We start from the raw sequence: 19,769 nt of genomic DNA, 5'->3' as shown, positions 1-19,769 counted from the left end.
CCAAAGGGATTTTTTTACCAAGAAGGAGAGTGATGGCGTACTGCGTCAGATGACCTGGCCTCCACAATCACCCGACCTCAACCCAATTGAGATGGTTTGGGATGAGTTGGACCACAGACTGAAGGAAAAGCAACCAACAACTTCTCAGCATATGTGTGAACTCCTTCATGACTGTTGGAAAATCATTCCAGGTGAAGCTGGTCTAGAGAATGCCAAGAGTTTGCAAAGCTCTCAAGGCTACTTTGAAAAACCTCAAATTAATTTTGGTTTAACACTTTTTGGTTACTACATGGTTCCATATGTGTTATTTCATAGTGTTGATGTCTTCGCTATTATTCTACAAATATGATTATTAGGCACTATCGCCTAGCCCTATTTAGGCCTATTGGAACGTGAATGCCAGCCAAAGGTAGCTTTTCCCTTTTTTAACTTCTTTATTGAAATTATCGTAGCATTTCTGTTGTCAATACTGTGACCACAGAACAGTAATTAGTCTAGTCTACAGTAACACTAGTTACTGGAAGTTTTCTGTGGCATTGAAATGTAGAGACGAGGGCACTCACGTCTCATAAGTGGCGCCCGGTCCATCAGTCAGGAGAATGGCGCATTTGATTTCCATGTCCCCCAGCTTTACACATTTTTTGTTATTGACATATCAGCATCTGGCTATTCATTACACTAGCTAGCTAGCTGGACTGGCGATTGCTTTGTTAACTTTATTAGAAGTAGCCTACGTTTTGAGAGGTGGAAAATGTGCGCAGCTATATCCCCCCTGCCCAGTGATCCCGTGGGATACTAATCGCTCTCGCTCGCACTCTCTCTCTGCCTTGTTTGTGTGCTGTGCTGTCCCTCCAATAATAGCTTGAATAATAGGCTAGCTGGTCCGAGGAGTTTTCTAGGAAGAGACCATGTTGTTTTTTAAGATGAAGCTGTGGGCAGCTAGCATTCATAGCTTATGACTGTACACTCCCAGTCAGTAATCTTTTGGACGTATGAGAAGGCTTAGGGCTGTTACTATGACCATATTACCATCACGTCAATGCAAATCAAACAATTCATGAGAGCCCTGGCATTGAGTTTGAGCGGGATAGGATCACCTGTTGTAAAACAAGAGACACATCCTCATGGCTGGTTGGTGCATGGAATGAAATAAGTGTTCCTATAAGCCCATGTTGCACAACATTTCTATAGGCTATGCAATTTCGTGAGAAAGGAGTTTTGATGGCCTTTATTAAAAAGAGGAGGATCCCATCAGCTTACTATATTTATTTCTCAACTTATATTAAGTTAATATTAAGTTAAGTTAATATTAATCCTAATATTAAGCACATTGCTTCCCTTTACAACTGGTGCAGCCTACCTGCCTGGCATGAAAATGAATCACTGGACATTTCAAGTGCATATGGATGACACACTTTTTTTTTGACCCTGTCCCTATTCCCAATGGTACATGATAATGGACCATTCTAAATCACACATTATTTAGTATATGTAAAAACAAGATTAATTTCAGAATAGTCTGATGGGTGAAAATATTATCACTTGTGAATGTTGCCCAGTGTGTGCAGACCAAGGCATGAAACATCGCATGCATTTTTAAAAATTGTATCGTATTCGCATGCATCATGTCGCCTAGCCCATATGTTTTGATAAGTGGCCAAATAACTCATAACGTAGCTTATAAGCCCAAGACCCCTGGAACACTGTTGGAGGGCCCATAGTCTACAGAGAGCATGGTGAAACGTGTTCTTAGAAGCCCAGTCATTGCACAATCACATGTAAAAATATGTTTTTAAAATGAGGCGAAATGAGATTGCTATTGGTTGTGAATAGGCTACTGGGTGGTTGTTGAGTTTTGTAACAGTTTGCCCTGTTAAAATGTGTCATACACCCCTTTAAGGAGTAGCATTAATCCTGGAGCGCTTTCCATTGGGTGTTTTTATCTGCCCTTGATAGATTAGAATTACAGTGTCAGCTTGTGTACAGTACATGCTCCCTCAAGATGTCCATATTCTACTCATGAATACTTTCTCTTTTCCACTGGTGTTTATTTTTCAGTCTATGATGCTAACTAAGCGGGGCCAGTTAATTAGATTGCATGGGCGCACTGAGGGAACCTTTTGTTTTTATTGAGGTATTTGTCTTCTTGACTGCAACAATTTTACAGTGAAGCTCAGCCAACTACGCCAACGCACGACTGGCAATTTGTTCCAGTCGGCACTTTTTGGGTCTGTGTTTAGCGTCTCAAGAGACAGGGAGTTAATTTGCGTTTGCATATGCAATGACGTTTGATGCTATATCCTACGTTCATTTGAATGATTCCATTTTTCTTTTCGATCTCTGACACACTTTCTTTCACTGCCCCTCTCTAACCTCCGGGAATTACATGAGAATGTAAGGTAGGATGGATAGCTGCAGACGGATTTAATGCTGCCAAAAAGTCAAGTCTTCTCATGATGTTAGAATGGCTAACAATGTTTTTGACCATTTTCACTCAAGTCAAGTATGATTGCTCCTGGGCTACAACACCCAAAGACTTATTCACGTAACTTGACAGATTACCCTGATTACCTTCTCTTACGATGCACCGGAGACGAAAGGAATGTGCGTAGAGCGTACTCCACTGTGCGATACAGAGCTGATTAATGTAAACCTAAGAGTGAGATGAGGGATGTTTCAAATGGATGTTGATGACCTAATAAAAAACAAATGTTGTGAAATGACTCATCTCGACTAATGAATGCTGGCCTCCAGCCAGCTAGGACGGACGAGATATAAGAAAGATATCTATGCTTTCGAGGACCAGTCAAGTAGATTGCACATCTGGTAGCCTAGTGGTTAGAGCGTTGGGCCAGTAACCAAAAGGTAGCTGGTTCGAATCCCCGACCCTACAAGGTGAAACTTTTTTGTAAGTCGCTCTGAATATTATAGTGTTATTGAGTAACATAGACTTCTACTGTATATACGAAACTCAGATCTATTGATTTATCAGTTTGGTGTGCGTTGTGTTTTCCTTTTAAAGTTCGGCTTAATATCAAATATCAAATTCACATGTTCATTGCGTTATTATATGTATTATACATATATGTATTATATTATGTATTAAGGTTACAAGACAGCAAGTATGTCTGCCATATCATACCTGATGTATCATACCATTGTAGTGGGCATGGCCAATGGTGCGGTCTCCGATCTAAAATATTAAATGCCCTCCTCTGAGATAAAATTTCCTGCAATTGTTCACATTTTGACATGACTTATGCTGTGTTCTGATGCCATCTGAGTGACTCACGCAACAAAAGTATTTTATCTTAGTTCTCAAAGAGTATCTTATTTAGAGAAGATATAGCTCCATTATCTTTTCTACGTACTTTCTATCTGGCTTTAGTCGTTTAAGTTTACCATCCCAATTATTATTATTTTAAATCCGCGCCGGCCCACCGCTTCTAAATAAATATAGGGGAAACACTGATGATAAACCAAAAATTATTGACACCGACCTTACCGATCACTTATCGCAAGCATTTTGCTGAAGTTTTTCATTACGATAAGTAGCCTATACTACAGCAATGTGAAATTTCTAATTAAATAATTTCGCTAATATGGGTGATTGTTAATGGGACCATTAATGGCTGCAACCATCAAACTAGTAGGACTAGTTTCAAGTATAATAAAAAATATTAAACAAACTGGTGTGCACAATGTTATAAACGTATCGTTCTATTTATTGTTATTGCATCAATTTAGGCAATTTATCAAGATTTTGATTTTTATCCATATTGCCCAGCTCTATATTGTATGTGGTATAAATCACATTGTTGTGGGAGCACCTCCTCTAAGAATATGAATTAGGCTGTTTGAAATCCTTAGCAACCTGCCTAAACAAGTTTGAAGTACAGTACACCAACATAGCTACTGTAGTAGGTCAAAGTTGTGTGCTGGAAAACCTTGCTAGAGCATGGATGAAGTAGGCCTTGTGGGGTTCATGTTAATGTCCTTTCTTTTTCGGCTTCAGACCTGCCTATTTCTAAGTTAAAACGTAGCTTTTGTGTTTGATAATAGATAAACCCAGCCTAGGTTTATCATACATTTAGATCCCTTCTGACTTGGTGTATTGCAACTCTATTTTAGCCTGGGCCTTTTTTTCTATTTTGGTTATGTGAAAAAGGAGTCACCATAGGAGCTCAGTGGCGCAATGATTTGTGATTATGGTCCTCTCTGCGCTGAGATGGTTCTCACCTAAGGCCATCAGTTGGAATTAGTCTGTGTCAGAGCCCCATCGAATTTATATTCTCCATTAGTTTCTTGTGAACTAGCGCTCGATTCGGGGCATGCAGAAGATACCTGGATGCCCCTGCTGAAATCCCCCCTCCCCGTCTAGCCGCCAATACCCTGGGGAAGATGTTTCTATCCTGGAGGACAGATGGGCAATTCGGATGATTTGATGGCCGCTTGTGGAAGACTGACAGTAATAGGCATATAAAAGATTGTCTGTTTGAGTTTAAGAGCACTAAAGCTCATGTAAGGCATCGTAAAAAAAAATATTGACAGGACGTGGGCTTTGTGGGAAAGTTATTCTTTCTGTTTTAGAAAGCAAATCTCTGCCTTAAGTAAGGAAGGCCAGTCGAAGGGTTGTGGGCCAAGTAGAGATTTCTAGTTCAAGTCCTCGATTCCCCCCTCTCCAGTTTCATCTTTCCTCATTCCCTTCAGGCAGGTGAGGTTTGCAGGTTGGCGGCGTGCCGCTTCGATTCTTTAGAAGCACTTCAAATATCATGTACAACTTCATGATGTAGATTGCTTGCTGTTTGTATGGACGTAGTAGAAAACGACAGCTCATGCTTGCTTTCCAAAGCGCTTGACAGCACAAACTCATCAAAAGGACAAACAGAAGCTTGGATCTATTTTGCCCCATCACTTTAAGAAGCCTGGGTGCTCCTCGACCTTGGTGCGTTTAAAAAAAATGATCAACTCCTTAAAGCGAAGAGTGGGAGAGTGTTCTCTTAAGCTTTTTAATGGGAAACGAGAGCCGTGTTTTCCGGGTATCTCGTTACGCTCAGCATCAATGACACTGTTCAAAGTCTCTTGTAAAACTCTGACCATGCCCCAGTTATGGCGGGTGTGAACACGGTGGGGGGAGGGAGGGAATGATGACATAAAGAAAACGTCTCCCCCACTTAGATAATTACAAGCGGGGGGGCTGAGGGTGTTCACATTCATCTTTTTCTTTCCTTCTCTCCCTCGCCAGTTTTGCCTGTGCCCTTCCCTCTCCTTACTCTTACTCCTCTCTCCCTCACAGGTCCAGTCACAAATGCCCTCATCATCCCTGCCCCTGCCAACATGTTCCTGCCTGACAGCCGCCCGGGCATACCCCTGCCCCGTTTCAGCCGCCACCTCAACCCCTCAGAACAGGGCGAGGGCGTGGAGACCGGAGGAGTGTGCCTGCGCCTGGCCCCCCACACCCAGGTCATAATTTTTGGTTTATCATCAGTGTTTCTCCTATATTTATTTAGTAGTGGTGGGCCGCCGTAGCTAAATCGTTGCCGCTGTGATTTTAAAAGGGAATGAGAAGGTAAGGTATTTAATCTGAATTTGTTCGATGTTTGTCAGTTATAAGCAGCTGTCCCATCACTGATATCACAGGACAATCATGAGCACGACCTGGCAGTTTATTGACATACCTGGTGTCAATAACTCTTGCAATGAATCCATGCCTTGAGGGGATTAGAATTTAAGTATATGTATAGTAAGCATCTGTTTTTGCTTACTGTAGGTAACTTTACTTCTCCCCGTAACCACCCACTCTAAATGAATTGCTGCAATGTGGTGACGAGACAGCTGTTAGTGGCACACGTAATCCTGGCAGTGTCAAAATCCATTACACAAGGCTATATGAAATGGTAATGGAGGGGTCTTTGAATTACCTACCACCTGCCCACTCAGGGTTTCTACCCTTCGCTTACCACTGTGCTGGCCCAGTTTTTTCCCTCCTATCGCTCTCCCTCCCCTCGCTTTCTCATAGGTCGCTTATTTCCATAATGGCTAATCTCAGAGCTGCTGGGTTTATAACTGTCGCTGTCGAGAAATGAGCTTTTCACCCGTGCTCTGAAAGCCAAAGAAACACAGAGAATTATTAGAAAAAATATATTAATACTAATAGGATTTCCAAAAAAATGATATTGCCGTCGTGCCCCCGGGGCATGCCCGTCATCACAACACACTCTCTGATCGTGCGCCGTGCTGCGTGCAAATTACACCGCAAACAATTCCAAATGATTACTTTTTAGTTTTCCTTGTTATTTGCTTTCTTCTGGCGTGTGTACATGGGTCTGTGGGTGTGTTTGTATGTGTGCATACGAGTGCCTACACATTAATTTGTGTGCGAATGTGCTGCTACACTGCAGAAAGTGGAGAAGTCATTCCACTGTCACAAGTGCTGAGAGATTAACTGAAATTTCTGTTATTTTTCCGTTGTTAAACAACTAATTGACCAACGTAGGTTCAATTATTTAAATTCCATTTTGGTTTTTTACTGTGTGCACATTGTGCAGTTACTATAGAGATAGATCAGATCAAGCCTGAACTGTGCAATGTAATATGGAGTTGTAGTTTCCAACAGGCCAATATTCTACATAGTGCTGCTGCTCCAGTTTCAACTGTTCTGCCTTATTATTATTCGACCATGCTGGTCATTTATGAACATTTGAACATCTTGGCCATGTTCTGTTATAATCTCCACCCGGCACAGCCAGAAGAGGACTGGCCACCCCACAGCCTGGTTCCTCTCTAGGTTTCTTCCTAGGTTTTGGCCTTTCTAGGGAGTTTTTCCTAGCCACCGTGCTTCTACACCTGCATTGCTTGCTGTTTGGGGTTTTAGGCTGGGTTTCTGTACAGCACTTTGAGAGATCAGCTGATGTATGAAGGGCTATATAAATAAATTTGATTTCAACGCAGAAAACGTGGTCATTAACTACAATGACCATAATCCATTGCGTGCCTACTTGTCCCATCTGTGTGTTTCTTCTACGTGAGGTTAGTGTGGGGCACACTAACCTCCCAGGTGGCGCAGTGGTCTAAGACACTGCAATATCTGGTTCGAATCCAGGCTGCATCACATCCGGCCGTGATTGGGAGTCCCATAGGGCGGTGCACAATTTGGCCCAGCATCGTCCGGGTTTGGCCGTCATTGTAAGGAATAATTTGTTCTGACTTGCCTAGTTAAATAAAGGTTCAATAAAAACACAGAGAAGAATGCGGGATAACGAGCAGTTGCTTCGCAAGGTATCTCTACTTAGATTAAGTGATTGATAGTTGGTATTCAGCAGTCATAAAAGTATGCCATATTTACTTTGAAGAACTACTACTTGTGATTTTATCAGACACCATAGCCAGCAGCTCTATAGAGATGAGATGATGACTTGGAATGAAATAATAAAATAAATGTAATATACACAATTGAAAAACTTTATTGAGGGAGAGTAATGTGAATAAATCATGGTTTACCCACATAATGCAGAGTGTATTTATTGCAAAAATATATATATAATAACTATTAGACATCGAAAACCATGATAATTTTTTTCATAAGCAAACCGACCTCAAACACTAAACGCTCAGCACCAACCGTCACAAACTGTGGGTGCCAGTGGCTTGCCCTCAGATGAACCAGAGGCCAGTCTGGCCTGGGTCCAGAGAAGAGAGGGAACGAGAGAACCCATTAGCGAGCTGGCTGCCTGGGGTGAAGGGTCAGGGAGAGGGAGGGGAGATAAAGCCATGCCGGGGGACTGTCACTCTCCAGGGGGGTTCTTCTGGACAGAGGCTGGGGTGGTTCCCTGTGGCTTTTCTGGTGGGGGGCAGGGTTTGGGTATCTCCATGTAAAGCTAATTGGACAGTTCCTCTGGGGTGGGGTCAGAGTACTGCGTTCAAGGGAGGATTAAGGAAACGGGTAGATAACACAAATGGCGATAGGAAGGGTTTTATCTCTCATTGAGGAATAGCTGATGGGTGTGGGAAAGAGCTGAGACAGAGTGTGTGTGTGGGGTGCCGTTGTGTCGGGAGCATGGTATTGACCTACACTACATGACCAAAAGTATGTGGACACTGCTCTTTGAACATCTCATTCAAAAATGATGGGCATTAATATGGAGTTGGTCCTCCCTTTGCTGCTATAACAGCCTCCACTGTTCTGGGAAGACTTTCCACTAGATGTTGAAACATTTCTGCGGGACTTGCTTTCCATTCAGCTACAATCATTTGTGAGGACGGGCAGTTAAGTTCTTCTACACCGATCTCAACAAACCATTTCTGTATGGACCTCGCTTTGTGCACGGGGGCGTTGTTATGCTGAAACAGGAAAGGGCCTTCCACAAACTTAAATATTTTGTTTCCCCTGTACACACTTTAATTTCCAGTGCATTCACAGTTAATTACTAATCTTTGAAATAAACCCTGCTATCTGCATGTTTATGCATTGACCTAGACAGCTGCGGGTCAGCGTAATAAAAATGAAATACCTGTACACTTACCTGTGAACTCCCAGCTGCTCACATGTACTGTCGGGTCTGAATTTATTGACACCTTTTGATAAAGATGAGCAAAACTGACTATAAAATAAATAATAAAAATACTGAGCTATATTGTATGCTCAAAAATATAGGGAACTTATATCAAAAAGTGTATCCCCTGCTTCACAGTGGGATTCGATAAACTATTAACTTCCATTGCTATATCAACGGTGTGGAGATCATTACAGCCTAAATTACCTTCTTTTCATCTCCGCTATGCAAACGAGGCTGATTTCCGCAGCAATTAAGCTGTTTAAACAAGTTTTGTTTAGCTAATAGAATGGAAAACATTACTTCAAACGACTTTTGGGTCCCTTGTTAAGATTACAACAGCATGAAATCAATGTCTTAAACGTTGCTACTTTTCTGGGAAACAGCAAAGAAAACGTGTAATCTGCTTGGCACGTTGTTACTTACTTTACAGGTTACAAAGTCTGTTAATTTCCACTCCTCCATTCATATGCAAATCCTTTAGATTCTCACGCTGGTATGTCTGGCTGGCATGTTTTGCCCTTCCCTACACTGAAATGCTATTATTTCAGTAGCCCTCTATTATGATTCAGTGGACCATTGTGGTTGAATATATATGTATCTGTTGTGGGTCCTAGGAATTTATAAATAGCTTACAACTTAAAATAATGAACACCTTGTGAAACAGCTGTGAAAACCAACCTGGAAATATTGAAGATTATAATATATAAAATTGTCTTTTTTTTGGGGGGGGGGGGTTCTGTCAGTCTCGGAAAGGGGGACTTGAAGAGGGAGACTGCAATGTTCAGGCACTGCTGCTCTCTTTGTTCTGAGTGTTTGCAGTGCTAGTGTTTTTAGTTCATCTGTGTATCTCGCATATTATGTGCCCAGTATAATAGAGCAAGAAAAGGTTCTCAGCAGATAATGACAACAGTAGCCGTAGATGACGTAATGAAAAGTTGCAGGGTGGTTGGTAATGGAGGACATCAGATGGATCCACGTCTGGGTGTTAGGCAGAACACCTTGGTCCTGGAGAACAGGAGCAGAGTTAAAGGGAACAGGGTAGGAAACAAGCAAACACACAGGTTAAACTTTACTGTGAGGCAATTGGATGTAGAATTGTGCTTTTCAACAGTTTTGGAAGGTATAGCCTACAAGCTGGTCCCCCTCTGACTCGGAGCAAATCAGATTGATCCAAGCTTTCTCGCTATGGTGGATGGGGTACCGCTTGGGGGGAGGTTTAAGTGATACAAAAATAGCAATAGGCAAACAATAACACTAAGTCAATCACATTTGAAAGACTACAGTATATGCAATAATTGAATATATAATTGCATTGTTTACTACCACAGTCAACAGCTGCGGCTCCCGTCCAATCTCGGAGGCCTGGACTCTGCTGTTAAGTGCAAAGACAATTTCCTTCAGGTTGCCCATGGCAGTCTTGAGTGTCTGGTTGGTCCATTTATCCAAACCTGGAGGAAGAGGTAGGAAAGGGATATCTATTGACAATGTAAGATATTGAAATATATCTGATTATGTAACATGAAAAAACAATAAATAAATAAATAAAACAAACCATTGGTCACAGAATATAACCTGTAACACCCGTACCTTGTTCCAGCGTTCATGACCTCGTTCACTCAAGGTGGACCTCAGGAGAACCGTTGATGTCCAACATCACCTTGGAGGTGGCCTCACCAGTGTCATCTTTTTTTAAATATTTTTTTTTACGTCCATTGTGCTGGAGTAGATGGCTGCCATTTTACAGGCTCCTAACCAATTGTGTATTTTTTTGAGTTATTTATAACTTATTTTGTTCAGTCTTTCTGCCACTGTCTCCTATGACCGAAAATAGCTTCTTGTTATTAGGACAGAGATTACTCACCTCGTACTGGACAAAGATTTTTTCGTTAATGAGTCGGACGCGAAGGATTTACTTCAGACACACGGCAAGGCCCGGGGTGCTTTGTATGGATCTGACGGCAAGTGAGTCATCCCCTTCTACCATCAGTCCTATTAGCCTACGTGCAAACATTGGATAACAAAATGGATGAGCTCCGATCAAGACTATCCTATCAACGGGACATAACTGCAATATCTCGTGTTTCACCGAGTCGTGGCTGGTCGACGACATGGATAACATACAGCTGGCTGGGCTTAAGACGAGGGGTGGCGGTCTGTGTTTTTGTAAATAACAGCTGGTGCACAAAATCTAATGTTAAGGAAGTCTCGAGGTTTTGCTCGCCTGAGGTAGAGAATTTCATGATAAGCTATAGACCACACTATCAAGAGTTTTCATCTATATTATTCATAGTTGTCTATTTACAACCACAAATCGATCTTGGCACTAAGACGGCACTCAATGGCCTGTATAAGGCCATAAGCAAACAAGAAAATGCTCATCTACCCCTAGTGGCCGTGGACTTTAACTTCTTGAGTGTAGGAGGCAGGATTTTCGTTTTTGGCACACAAAAAACGTACCCATTTGAAACTGCCTATTTCTCAGGCCCAGAAACTAGAATATGCAGATTAGGATAGAAAACACTCTAAAGTTTCCAAAACTGTCAAAATATTGTCTGTGAGTATAACAGAACTGATCTTGCAGGCGAAAACCTGAGGAAAATCAAACCAGGAGGTGCTGTTTTTCCTGAAAGCTCTCTGTTCCATTGGATGCCATGCCTCCATTTAAAGGGATATCAACCAGATTCATTTTCCTATGGCTTTCTCAAGGTGTCAACAGTCTTTAGACATAGTTTCAGGCTTTTATTTTGAAAAATGAGCGAGAAAGATAACATTGCGTCAGTGGATAGCTGGGTGTTCGCAGAGTGGGGCAGCCATTGTCTCTCACCCTCCTATTGAAAAAGAGATTATATATTTTATCAATTATATATTTTAAAAACAACCTGAGGAATGATTATAAAAAACGTTTGACATGTTTCTGTGGACATTACGGATACTATTTGGAATTTTCATCTGTGATGTCGTGACCGCGCGAGCCTGTGGATTTCTGAACATAACGCTCCAAACAAATGGAGGTATTTGGGATATAAAATAATCTTTATGGAACAAAAGGAACGTTTATTGTGTAACTGGGAGTCTCGTGAGTGCAAACATCCGAAGATCATCAAAGGTAAGCGATTTCATCTATTGATTTTCTTACTTTCGTGACCAATCTACTTGGCTGCTAATGTTTGTAATATTTTGTCTACTGAGAGAGATGTTCTTACATAAACACTTGTTATGCTTTCGCCGAAAAGCTGTATTGAAATCTGACACGCCAGTAGGATTAACAACAAGCTAAGCTGTGTTTTGCTATATTGCACTTGTGATTTCATGAAAATGAAATATTTTTAGTAATTTAATTTGAATTTGGCGCACTGCAATTCAGCGGGTGTTGATGAAAATGATCCCGCTAAAGGGATGGGTGCGTCAAGAAGTCAAATTAGGTGCAATTAAATGACTCTAAATGGTTATTTTATTCCTTCCATAATTAGAACTCTGTTCAAAGTCTGTCCTTGAAATAAACAATTTATTGCGCTCAACTTTCTCTACCCAGCAGCAGAATGGAAAGCAAAAGTGGTGAATCCAGGATAGAACAAATCTTAATTTGAGGGGCGGGGCCCTCAGCTGTTATAATACCTGTTCCGCTCTAAACGAGGACAGAGCTGTCATCGTTAACTGGTTGAAATACTTGTATATTAACGGATTTATCAAAACTATTCAGGCAAAATAACAACAAAGGCTTTCTTGTAGGACAATATTAAATGAAAAGGTAAATATTTTTGCTATACCCTATTGATTATACCCTACTGTACCCTACTGATTTTGCACTAGCAATCAGGCCTACCGCTAGCAATCATGCCTAGCGGTAGGCCTAAATAATATAAAATGCCATGTTAATTCATAGTTATTACAATTACGTTCTTGTTGGGCACCGATTTACTTTTGATATTATAAGGGCCATCAAATACATTTTCAGTTTAATTCATTTTCAGGTAATACAATCTCTATCATGGACCTTACCATCATATTGTTAAATTGGGAAAAACACTCCCTGAGTGTGCATACAGGGAATGTTGTGCACTAATTTGCCCCAGTCAAATTAGGTGCAATTAAATGACTCTAAATGGTTATTTTATTCCTTCCATAATTAGAACTCTGGTCAAAGTCTGTCCTTGAAATAAACTATTTATTGCCACCACAGTGGCGGATCTCAGAAGTCTCATCAACCAACATTTTGAAGTGCCAATTGCCATGCAGAAGCTAAAAAGTAATGGGCAGGATATCCGTGACGATTCAAAAACGTTGAGCCACTATGGTCTGCAGTCCAGGATCCAATGTGTGTGTGCGGATTACAAAGCCTGCTACGATTCAGATTTCCCTGAATAATGTGAAACCCTACGATGTGATGCCGGCTGAGACCGTGCCCCAGTTCAAGATCAAGGTCTATCATGTGGAGCAGGTCCCTGTGGACCGACAGATATTGCTCTTTGGGGGAAGGCAGCTTGAAGATGACAAGACACTGAAAACACTCTGACATCAAAAAGGACAGCAACATTTTCCTAACTCTCCGTCTTAGGGGAGGCTGAAGACAACTGAGTATCATTGACCTGAGATGCAGTATGAAACCCTTAATTTATAATGCATGAAACACAATCTATATAGGGAGAACTTTATCACAGTATCACTACATTTTTAAAGCTTTAAAAATCATGACCTATATGAATATTTCAATTCGATTGTAATCAATTAAATAAAAATGTATTGAACACCTATAATTTACTTTTTTTTTTTTTCATGGCCCAAATTTAAAAGGCATGAAAATTAAACAAATATGTGATTTTCATTTATGAAATGGTTCAATCTAGAACAGCCTGGAATTATGAATGTCAAATAATTTGGTAAGTAAGATACGGAGCTGCTTCTTTGACCTTTTTTATATAGATAATTTTTATTCAGGTTGAGACTAACTAAAACAGAGCAGTGCACATGAAGAAACTTAAAGGCACTGTAGTTTGATGAAAATCTTGCATTGTTTATCCCGATTCTGTATAAATTAGTTCCATTCAAGGTTGAGACAGTTAATGTTATTAATGTGCTTTGGCTCATCTGTTTTGCTTCACTTAAATTATACAAATATACATTTTATCGATCGAGAATGTATAGCGTTCCATGCATTTTCTTTTGTTTAATAAAGGACTGATGAAGAACTGGGTATGTCAGGTCTAAATTCATGTCACAATTTGGATTATTTGAGTTCAATAGGATGCCGCATTTGAATTTTAAAACATTTTACGATTATTTGACCAGGTAAGTTGACTCAGAACTCATTTTACAGCATTTACCTGGGGAATGAATAAGCCAAATGCATGCTGGGGATAATTAAGTGGGCATGATGGTTTGAGGGCCAGATTGAGAATTTAGCCAGGACACCTGGGTCAACACCCCTACTCTTACGATTAGTGCCATGGGATCTTTAGTGACCATAGAGCGTCAGGACACCTGTTTAACAGCCCAATCACTGCCCAGGGGCATTGGATTGTTTGTTCTTTAGATCTTTACCTCCTACTGGCCCTCCAACACCACGTTCAGCAGCATCTGTTCTCCCATCCAGGGACAGACCAGGACCAACCCTGCTTAGTTTCAGAAGCAAACCAGTAGTGGGATGCGAGTTGGTATGCCGCTTGACCTGTGTAACGCCCCCCAGCACTTTTCAAAGACTGGTGCAGTAAATATTTGGTCACTATAGCTTTCCATAAGTGTTACTCTTTTTAGGTGAGGTGATTTATTTCCAATGAGACTTAATGATTGTTGTATTCTGTCCTGTTTATTCCCATGATCCCTCAATTTTACTAACCTGTGTTTTTTTTATGGTAGTTAGCTACCTCTGAAGACCTCCCCACAAGATAACTCTCCCGAGACCAGAGTCTGAAACCACTTCTCTACACCTCCATGCATAACTCCTACTCGTGGGCGTGTAGTCTTCACACCTGAACCCTTCCCACCTCCGTTTCAACATATTGTCCATCCGCGTCAGCTTTATTGACCCGTGCCGTAAAATAAAGTCAGAACTCCCACACAGTTGGGTGTCAGCGGACGGGGCGGTACATTGCAATTGTGATCCGCTCTGTAAATCTGGGGAGTGGGATCACTCCCCTTGTTGTTATTGTCTGGTATTGTCATTGTTGGCCCTTTGTTGGCATTGTCACACTCACGCCACTATCCACTTCTGGATTTGACTTTGGACATGGCCTGTGCACCTTGTTTGACTGTATGTTCTCTCTCTTTTAGGCCCAAAAGGAGACCTATTTGGAGAAAGCAGACAAACTCTACTCCATCATGAGTGCCGTAACAGACAAGGTAAGTGGGCAGGTCAATGCAAAATGCACGTCATTACACAATACAATTCCCCACAGATGTTATTTCGAATATCTGTGTGTTTGTCGACATAAGGATAGTGAGCAAGTCAACATCATCTCAGGGGGCCATGTGACTCAGCATTCTACACCGCATCATGTTCTAAGGGTGTTAGATGTATGTAAATGCTATGTACAGTGCTTTCAGAAAGTGTTCCCACCGTTGACTTTTTCCACATTTTGTTGTTAGAGCCTACATTTAAAATGTATACTATTTAGAGGTTTTTTTTGTCACTGGCCAACACACAATACCCCATATCAAAGTGGAATTGTTTTTTTAGATTTAAAAAAATTATTCTTCAAATTAATTTTTGAAATAAAAGGAGCAATATCTTTGGTCAATAAGTACTCAACCCCTTTGTTATGGCAAGCCTAAACTCGTTAAGGAGTAAACATGTGCTAGAGGTTGTATAATAAGCTGCATGGACTCAGTGTGTGAAATAGTGTTTGATGTGATTTTTGAATGACTACCTCATCTCTGTACCCCACACATACAATTATCTGTAAAGTCCCTCAGTTGAGCAGTGAATTTCAAACACATATTCAACCACAAAGACCAGGGAGGTTTTCCAATGCCCCTGCAAAGGGCACTTATTGGTAGATGGGTAAAAAAAAAAAAAAAAAAGCAGACATTGAATATCTCCTTGAGCATGGTGAAGTTATTAATTACACTTTGGATGGTGTATCCATACACCCAGTCACAACAAAGATACAGGCATCCTTCCTAACTCGGTTGTTTAAGAGGAAGGAAACCACTCAGGGATTTCACCATGAGGCCAATGGTGACTTTAAAACAGTTAGAGTTTAATGGATGTGATAGGAAAACTGATGGAAAAACACCATTGTAGTTACCCCACAATATGAACCTAATTGACAGAGTGAAAAGAAGGAATCCTGTACAAAATATAAATATTCCAAAACATGCGTCTTGTTTGCTACAAGCCCCATCAGTGAATGTTTCTGAATGGCTGAGTTAGATTTTCAAGTAAATGTATGTAAAAACTATGGCAAGACCTGAAAATGGTTGTCTATCAATGATCAATAATCGATTTGAATGAGCTTGAAGAATATTGACTAGAATAATGGGAAAATGTTGCACAATCCAGGTGTGGAAAGCTCTTAGTCTTACCCAGAAAGACTAACAGCTGTAATCGCTCCCAATGGTCGTGCTACCAAGTATTGACTCTGGTTGGAATACTTATGTAAATGTGATTTCTTTGTTTAATTTTCAATACATTTGAAAACAATTCTAGAGACATATTTTTGCTTTGTCATTATGGGGTATTGTGTGTAGATGGGTGAGATGATAAAAAAAAAACACATTTTGAATTCAGGCTGCAACACATCAAATGTGGAATAAATAAAGACACTGTAGTCGCTGCAGGTAAACATTTTTACAGGCTCCTTGCCAGAAGGCTCAGCGGAAGACTCTTCATTATTACCCTTTAACTCCTCACAGCGTTACTTGCACTTTACTCTGACATTGACAAAGGCCACGGTAAGAAAATACAGCTGTAGCTACTACTTGCGAGCTCATACATACTTACACCACACTGTGTCAACATACTGACTGTAAGAGAGGAGAGACTCTACCGGCTATTGCGTCAGCAAAGGTCAATATTACAATATTGTGTCTTATCTGGAGACTTGGTGTATCCATCCGTCTCATATCCTTTCTTAGCTAGGGACAGTGGATTTCATGTCTGGAGATCATGACTGAAATGAACAGGCTTGTCAATATGATGCACCTCAAGAGATTGGTTTTCATTATAAAGACCACACAGTCAGTTAAAGGCACAATCTGTAACTTTCATTTCCACTGACTCATTTGAAAGTTGTGTTAACCTCTCAAACCAAAGACAATGGGGCAGTCAGGGTTTCTCACTGGCCAAAGATCTCCTGGCCCGAACATCATTTCTACCTGTAGTTTCAAATTAAAATGCATCGGGGTCATGTGGGACCCATAGATTAGCACGTGATCTCTCTATATTAAACAGGTAGTATGCTACATTTACTTACATTTGGTCATGTAGTGTACCATACTATGTGGACACCTGCTCATCGAACATCTCATTATTAAACGCCCCCCCCCCCCCCCCACACACACACAAAAAAAAATGTTTGGTCACATGCACCTAATGCAACAGGTGCATGTAGACCTTAAAGTGAAATGCTTACTTACAAGCCCTTAACCAACAATGCAGTTAAGAAAATACCTACCATTTTAAAAGTAAGACAAAATAAATACAAATAATTTAAAGAGCAGCAGTAAATAATAGCGGGGCTAAATACAGGGGATACCGGTACAATGTGCGGGTCGATGTGCCGGTGTCGAGGTAATTGAGGTATGTATGTAGGTGGAGTTATTAAGGTGACTATGCATAGATAATAACAGAGTAGCAGCAGCGTGGAGGGGCAGGCAATGCAAGAAGTCTGGGTAGCCATTTGATTAGCTGTTCAGGAGTCTTATGGCTTGGGGGTAGAAGCTGTTTAGAATATTTTTGGACATAGACTTGGCGCTCCGGTACCGCTTGCTGTGCGGTAGCAGAGAGAACAGTCTATGATTAGGGTGGCTGGAGTCTTCGACAATGTTTAGGGCCTTCATCTGTCACCGCCTGGTATAGACATCCTGAATGGCAGGAAGCTTGGCCCCAGTGATGTACACACTACACTCTGTCGTGCCTTGCAGTCAGAGGCCGAGCAGTTGCCATACCAGGCAGTGATGCAACCCATCAGGATGCTCTCGATGGTGCCGCTGTAAAACCTTTTGAGGACCCATGCCAAATCTTCTTTGCCCTCTTCACGGCTGTCTTGGTGTGCTTGGACCTTATTAGTTTGTTGGTGCGGACGCCAAGGAACTTAAAGCTCTCAACCTGCTCCACTGCAGCCCCGTTGATGAGAATGGGGGAGTGCTTGGTCCTCCTTTTCCTGTAGTCCACAATCTCCTTTGTCTTGATCACGTTGAGGGAGAGGTTGTTGTCCTTGCACTACATGGACAGGTCTCTGACCTCCTCCCTATATGCTGTCATAGTTGTCGGTAATCAGGCCTACCACTGTTGTGTCCATCAGCAAACTTAATGATGGTGTTGGAGTCATGCCTGGCCGTGCAGTCATGAGTGAACAGGGAGTACAAGAGGGGACTGAGCCACCTGGGGGCGGCCCGTCAGGAAGTCCAGGATCCAGGTTGCATAGGAGGTGTTTAGTCCCATGGTCATTCGCTTAGTTATGAGCTTTGAGGGCTCTATGGTGTTGAACGCTGAGCTGTAGTCAATGAATAACATTCTCACATACAGTTGTGGCCAAAAGTTTTAAGAATGACACAAATATGAATTTTCAGTCTGCTGCCTCAGTGTCTTAAGATGTTTTTGTCAGATGTTACTATGGAAAACTGAAGTATAATTACAAGCATTTCATAAGTGTCAAAGGCTTTTATTGACAATTACATGAAGTTGATGCAAAGAGTCAATATTTGCCATGTTGACCCTTCTTTTTCAAGACCTGCAATCCGCCCTGGCATGCTGTCAATTAACTTCTGGGCCACATCCTAACTGATGGCAGCCCATTTTTTCATAATCAATGCTTTGAGTTTGTCAGAATTTGTGGGATTTTGTTTCTCCACCTGCCTCTTGAGGATTGACCACAATGGGATTAAGGTCTGGGGAGTTTCCTGGCCACGGGCCCAAAATATCGATGTTTTGTACCCCGAGCCACTTATTTATCACTTTTGCCTTATGGCAAGGTGCTCCATCATGCTGGAAAAGGGATTCTTCGTCACCAAACTGTTCCTGGAAGGTTGGGAGAAGTTGCTCTCGGAGGATGTGTTGGTAACATTCTTTATTCATGGCTGTGTTCAAAGGCAAAATTGTGAGTGAGCCACTCCCTTGGCTGAGAAGCAACCCCACACATGAATGGTCTCAGGATGCTTTACTGTTGGCATGACACAGGACTGATGGTAGCGCTCACCTTGTCAATGATGGTAGCGCTCACCTTGTCGGACAAGCTTTTTTCCGGATGCCCCAAACAATCGGAAAGGGGATTCATCAGAGAAAATGACTTTACCCCAGTCCTCAGCAGTCCAATCCCTGTACCTTTTGCAGAATATCAGTCTGTCCCTGATGTTTTCCCTGGAGAGAAGTAGCTTCTTTGCTGCCCTTCTTGACACCAGGCCATCTTCCAAAAGTCTTTGCCTCACTGTGCGTGCAGATGCACTCACACCTGCCTGCTGCCATTCCTGAGCAAGCTCTGTACTGTTGGTGCCCCGATCCCGCAGCTGAATGAACTTTAGGCTCCATCTCAGTGCTAGAGGCGTCACTACAGACACCCTGGTTCAAATCCAGGCTGTATCCCAACCGGCCATGATTGGGAGTCCCACAGGGTGGCTCACAATTGGCCCAGCATCGTCCGGGTTTGACTGGTGTAGGCCATCATTGTAAATAAGAATTTGTTCTTACCTGAATTGTCTAGTTGAATAAATAAAATACACAAAATAGCCCTATTTGGTAAAAGACCGAGTCCATATTATGAAAAGAACAGCGCCAATGAGCAAATAGAAACGACAGTCCATTACTTTAAGACATAAAGGTCGGTCAATATGGAACATTTTAAGAACTTTTAAAGTTTCTTCAAGTGCAGTCACAAAAACCATCAAGCGCTATGATGGAACTGGCTCTCATGAGGACTGCCACAGGAATGGAAGTGCCAGAGTTACCTCTGCTGCAGAGGATAAGTTCATTAGTTACCAACCTCAGAAATTGCAGCCCAAATAAATGCTTCAGAGTTCAAGTAACAGACACATCTCAACATAAACTGTTCAGAGGAGACT

General features: G+C 41.6%; 1 protein-coding gene and 1 pseudogene across 1 annotated transcript in view; both read left to right on the top strand.

Moving 5' to 3' along the window:
* wdr18 (WD repeat domain 18) overlaps positions 1–19,769 on the top strand; it is a 93,675-nt gene that overhangs the window by 68,027 nt on the left and 5,879 nt on the right. The window contains exons 8-9 of the mRNA XM_029632214.2: positions 5,297–5,463; positions 14,823–14,891. Coding sequence (XP_029488074.1) covers positions 5,297–5,463; positions 14,823–14,891 — 236 coding nt within the window. The remainder of the gene's footprint in view (positions 1–5,296; positions 5,464–14,822; positions 14,892–19,769) is intronic.
* On the top strand, positions 9,896–14,816 carry LOC135564367 (polyubiquitin-like; annotated as a pseudogene).

This window comes from Oncorhynchus nerka, linkage group LG24, assembly GCF_034236695.1.
Source record: "Oncorhynchus nerka isolate Pitt River linkage group LG24, Oner_Uvic_2.0, whole genome shotgun sequence".
NCBI classification, from domain to species: Eukaryota; Metazoa; Chordata; class Actinopteri; order Salmoniformes; family Salmonidae; genus Oncorhynchus; species Oncorhynchus nerka.
Note: the sequence above shows the minus strand (reverse complement) of the source record. Positions and strands in the feature narration are given on the sequence as shown.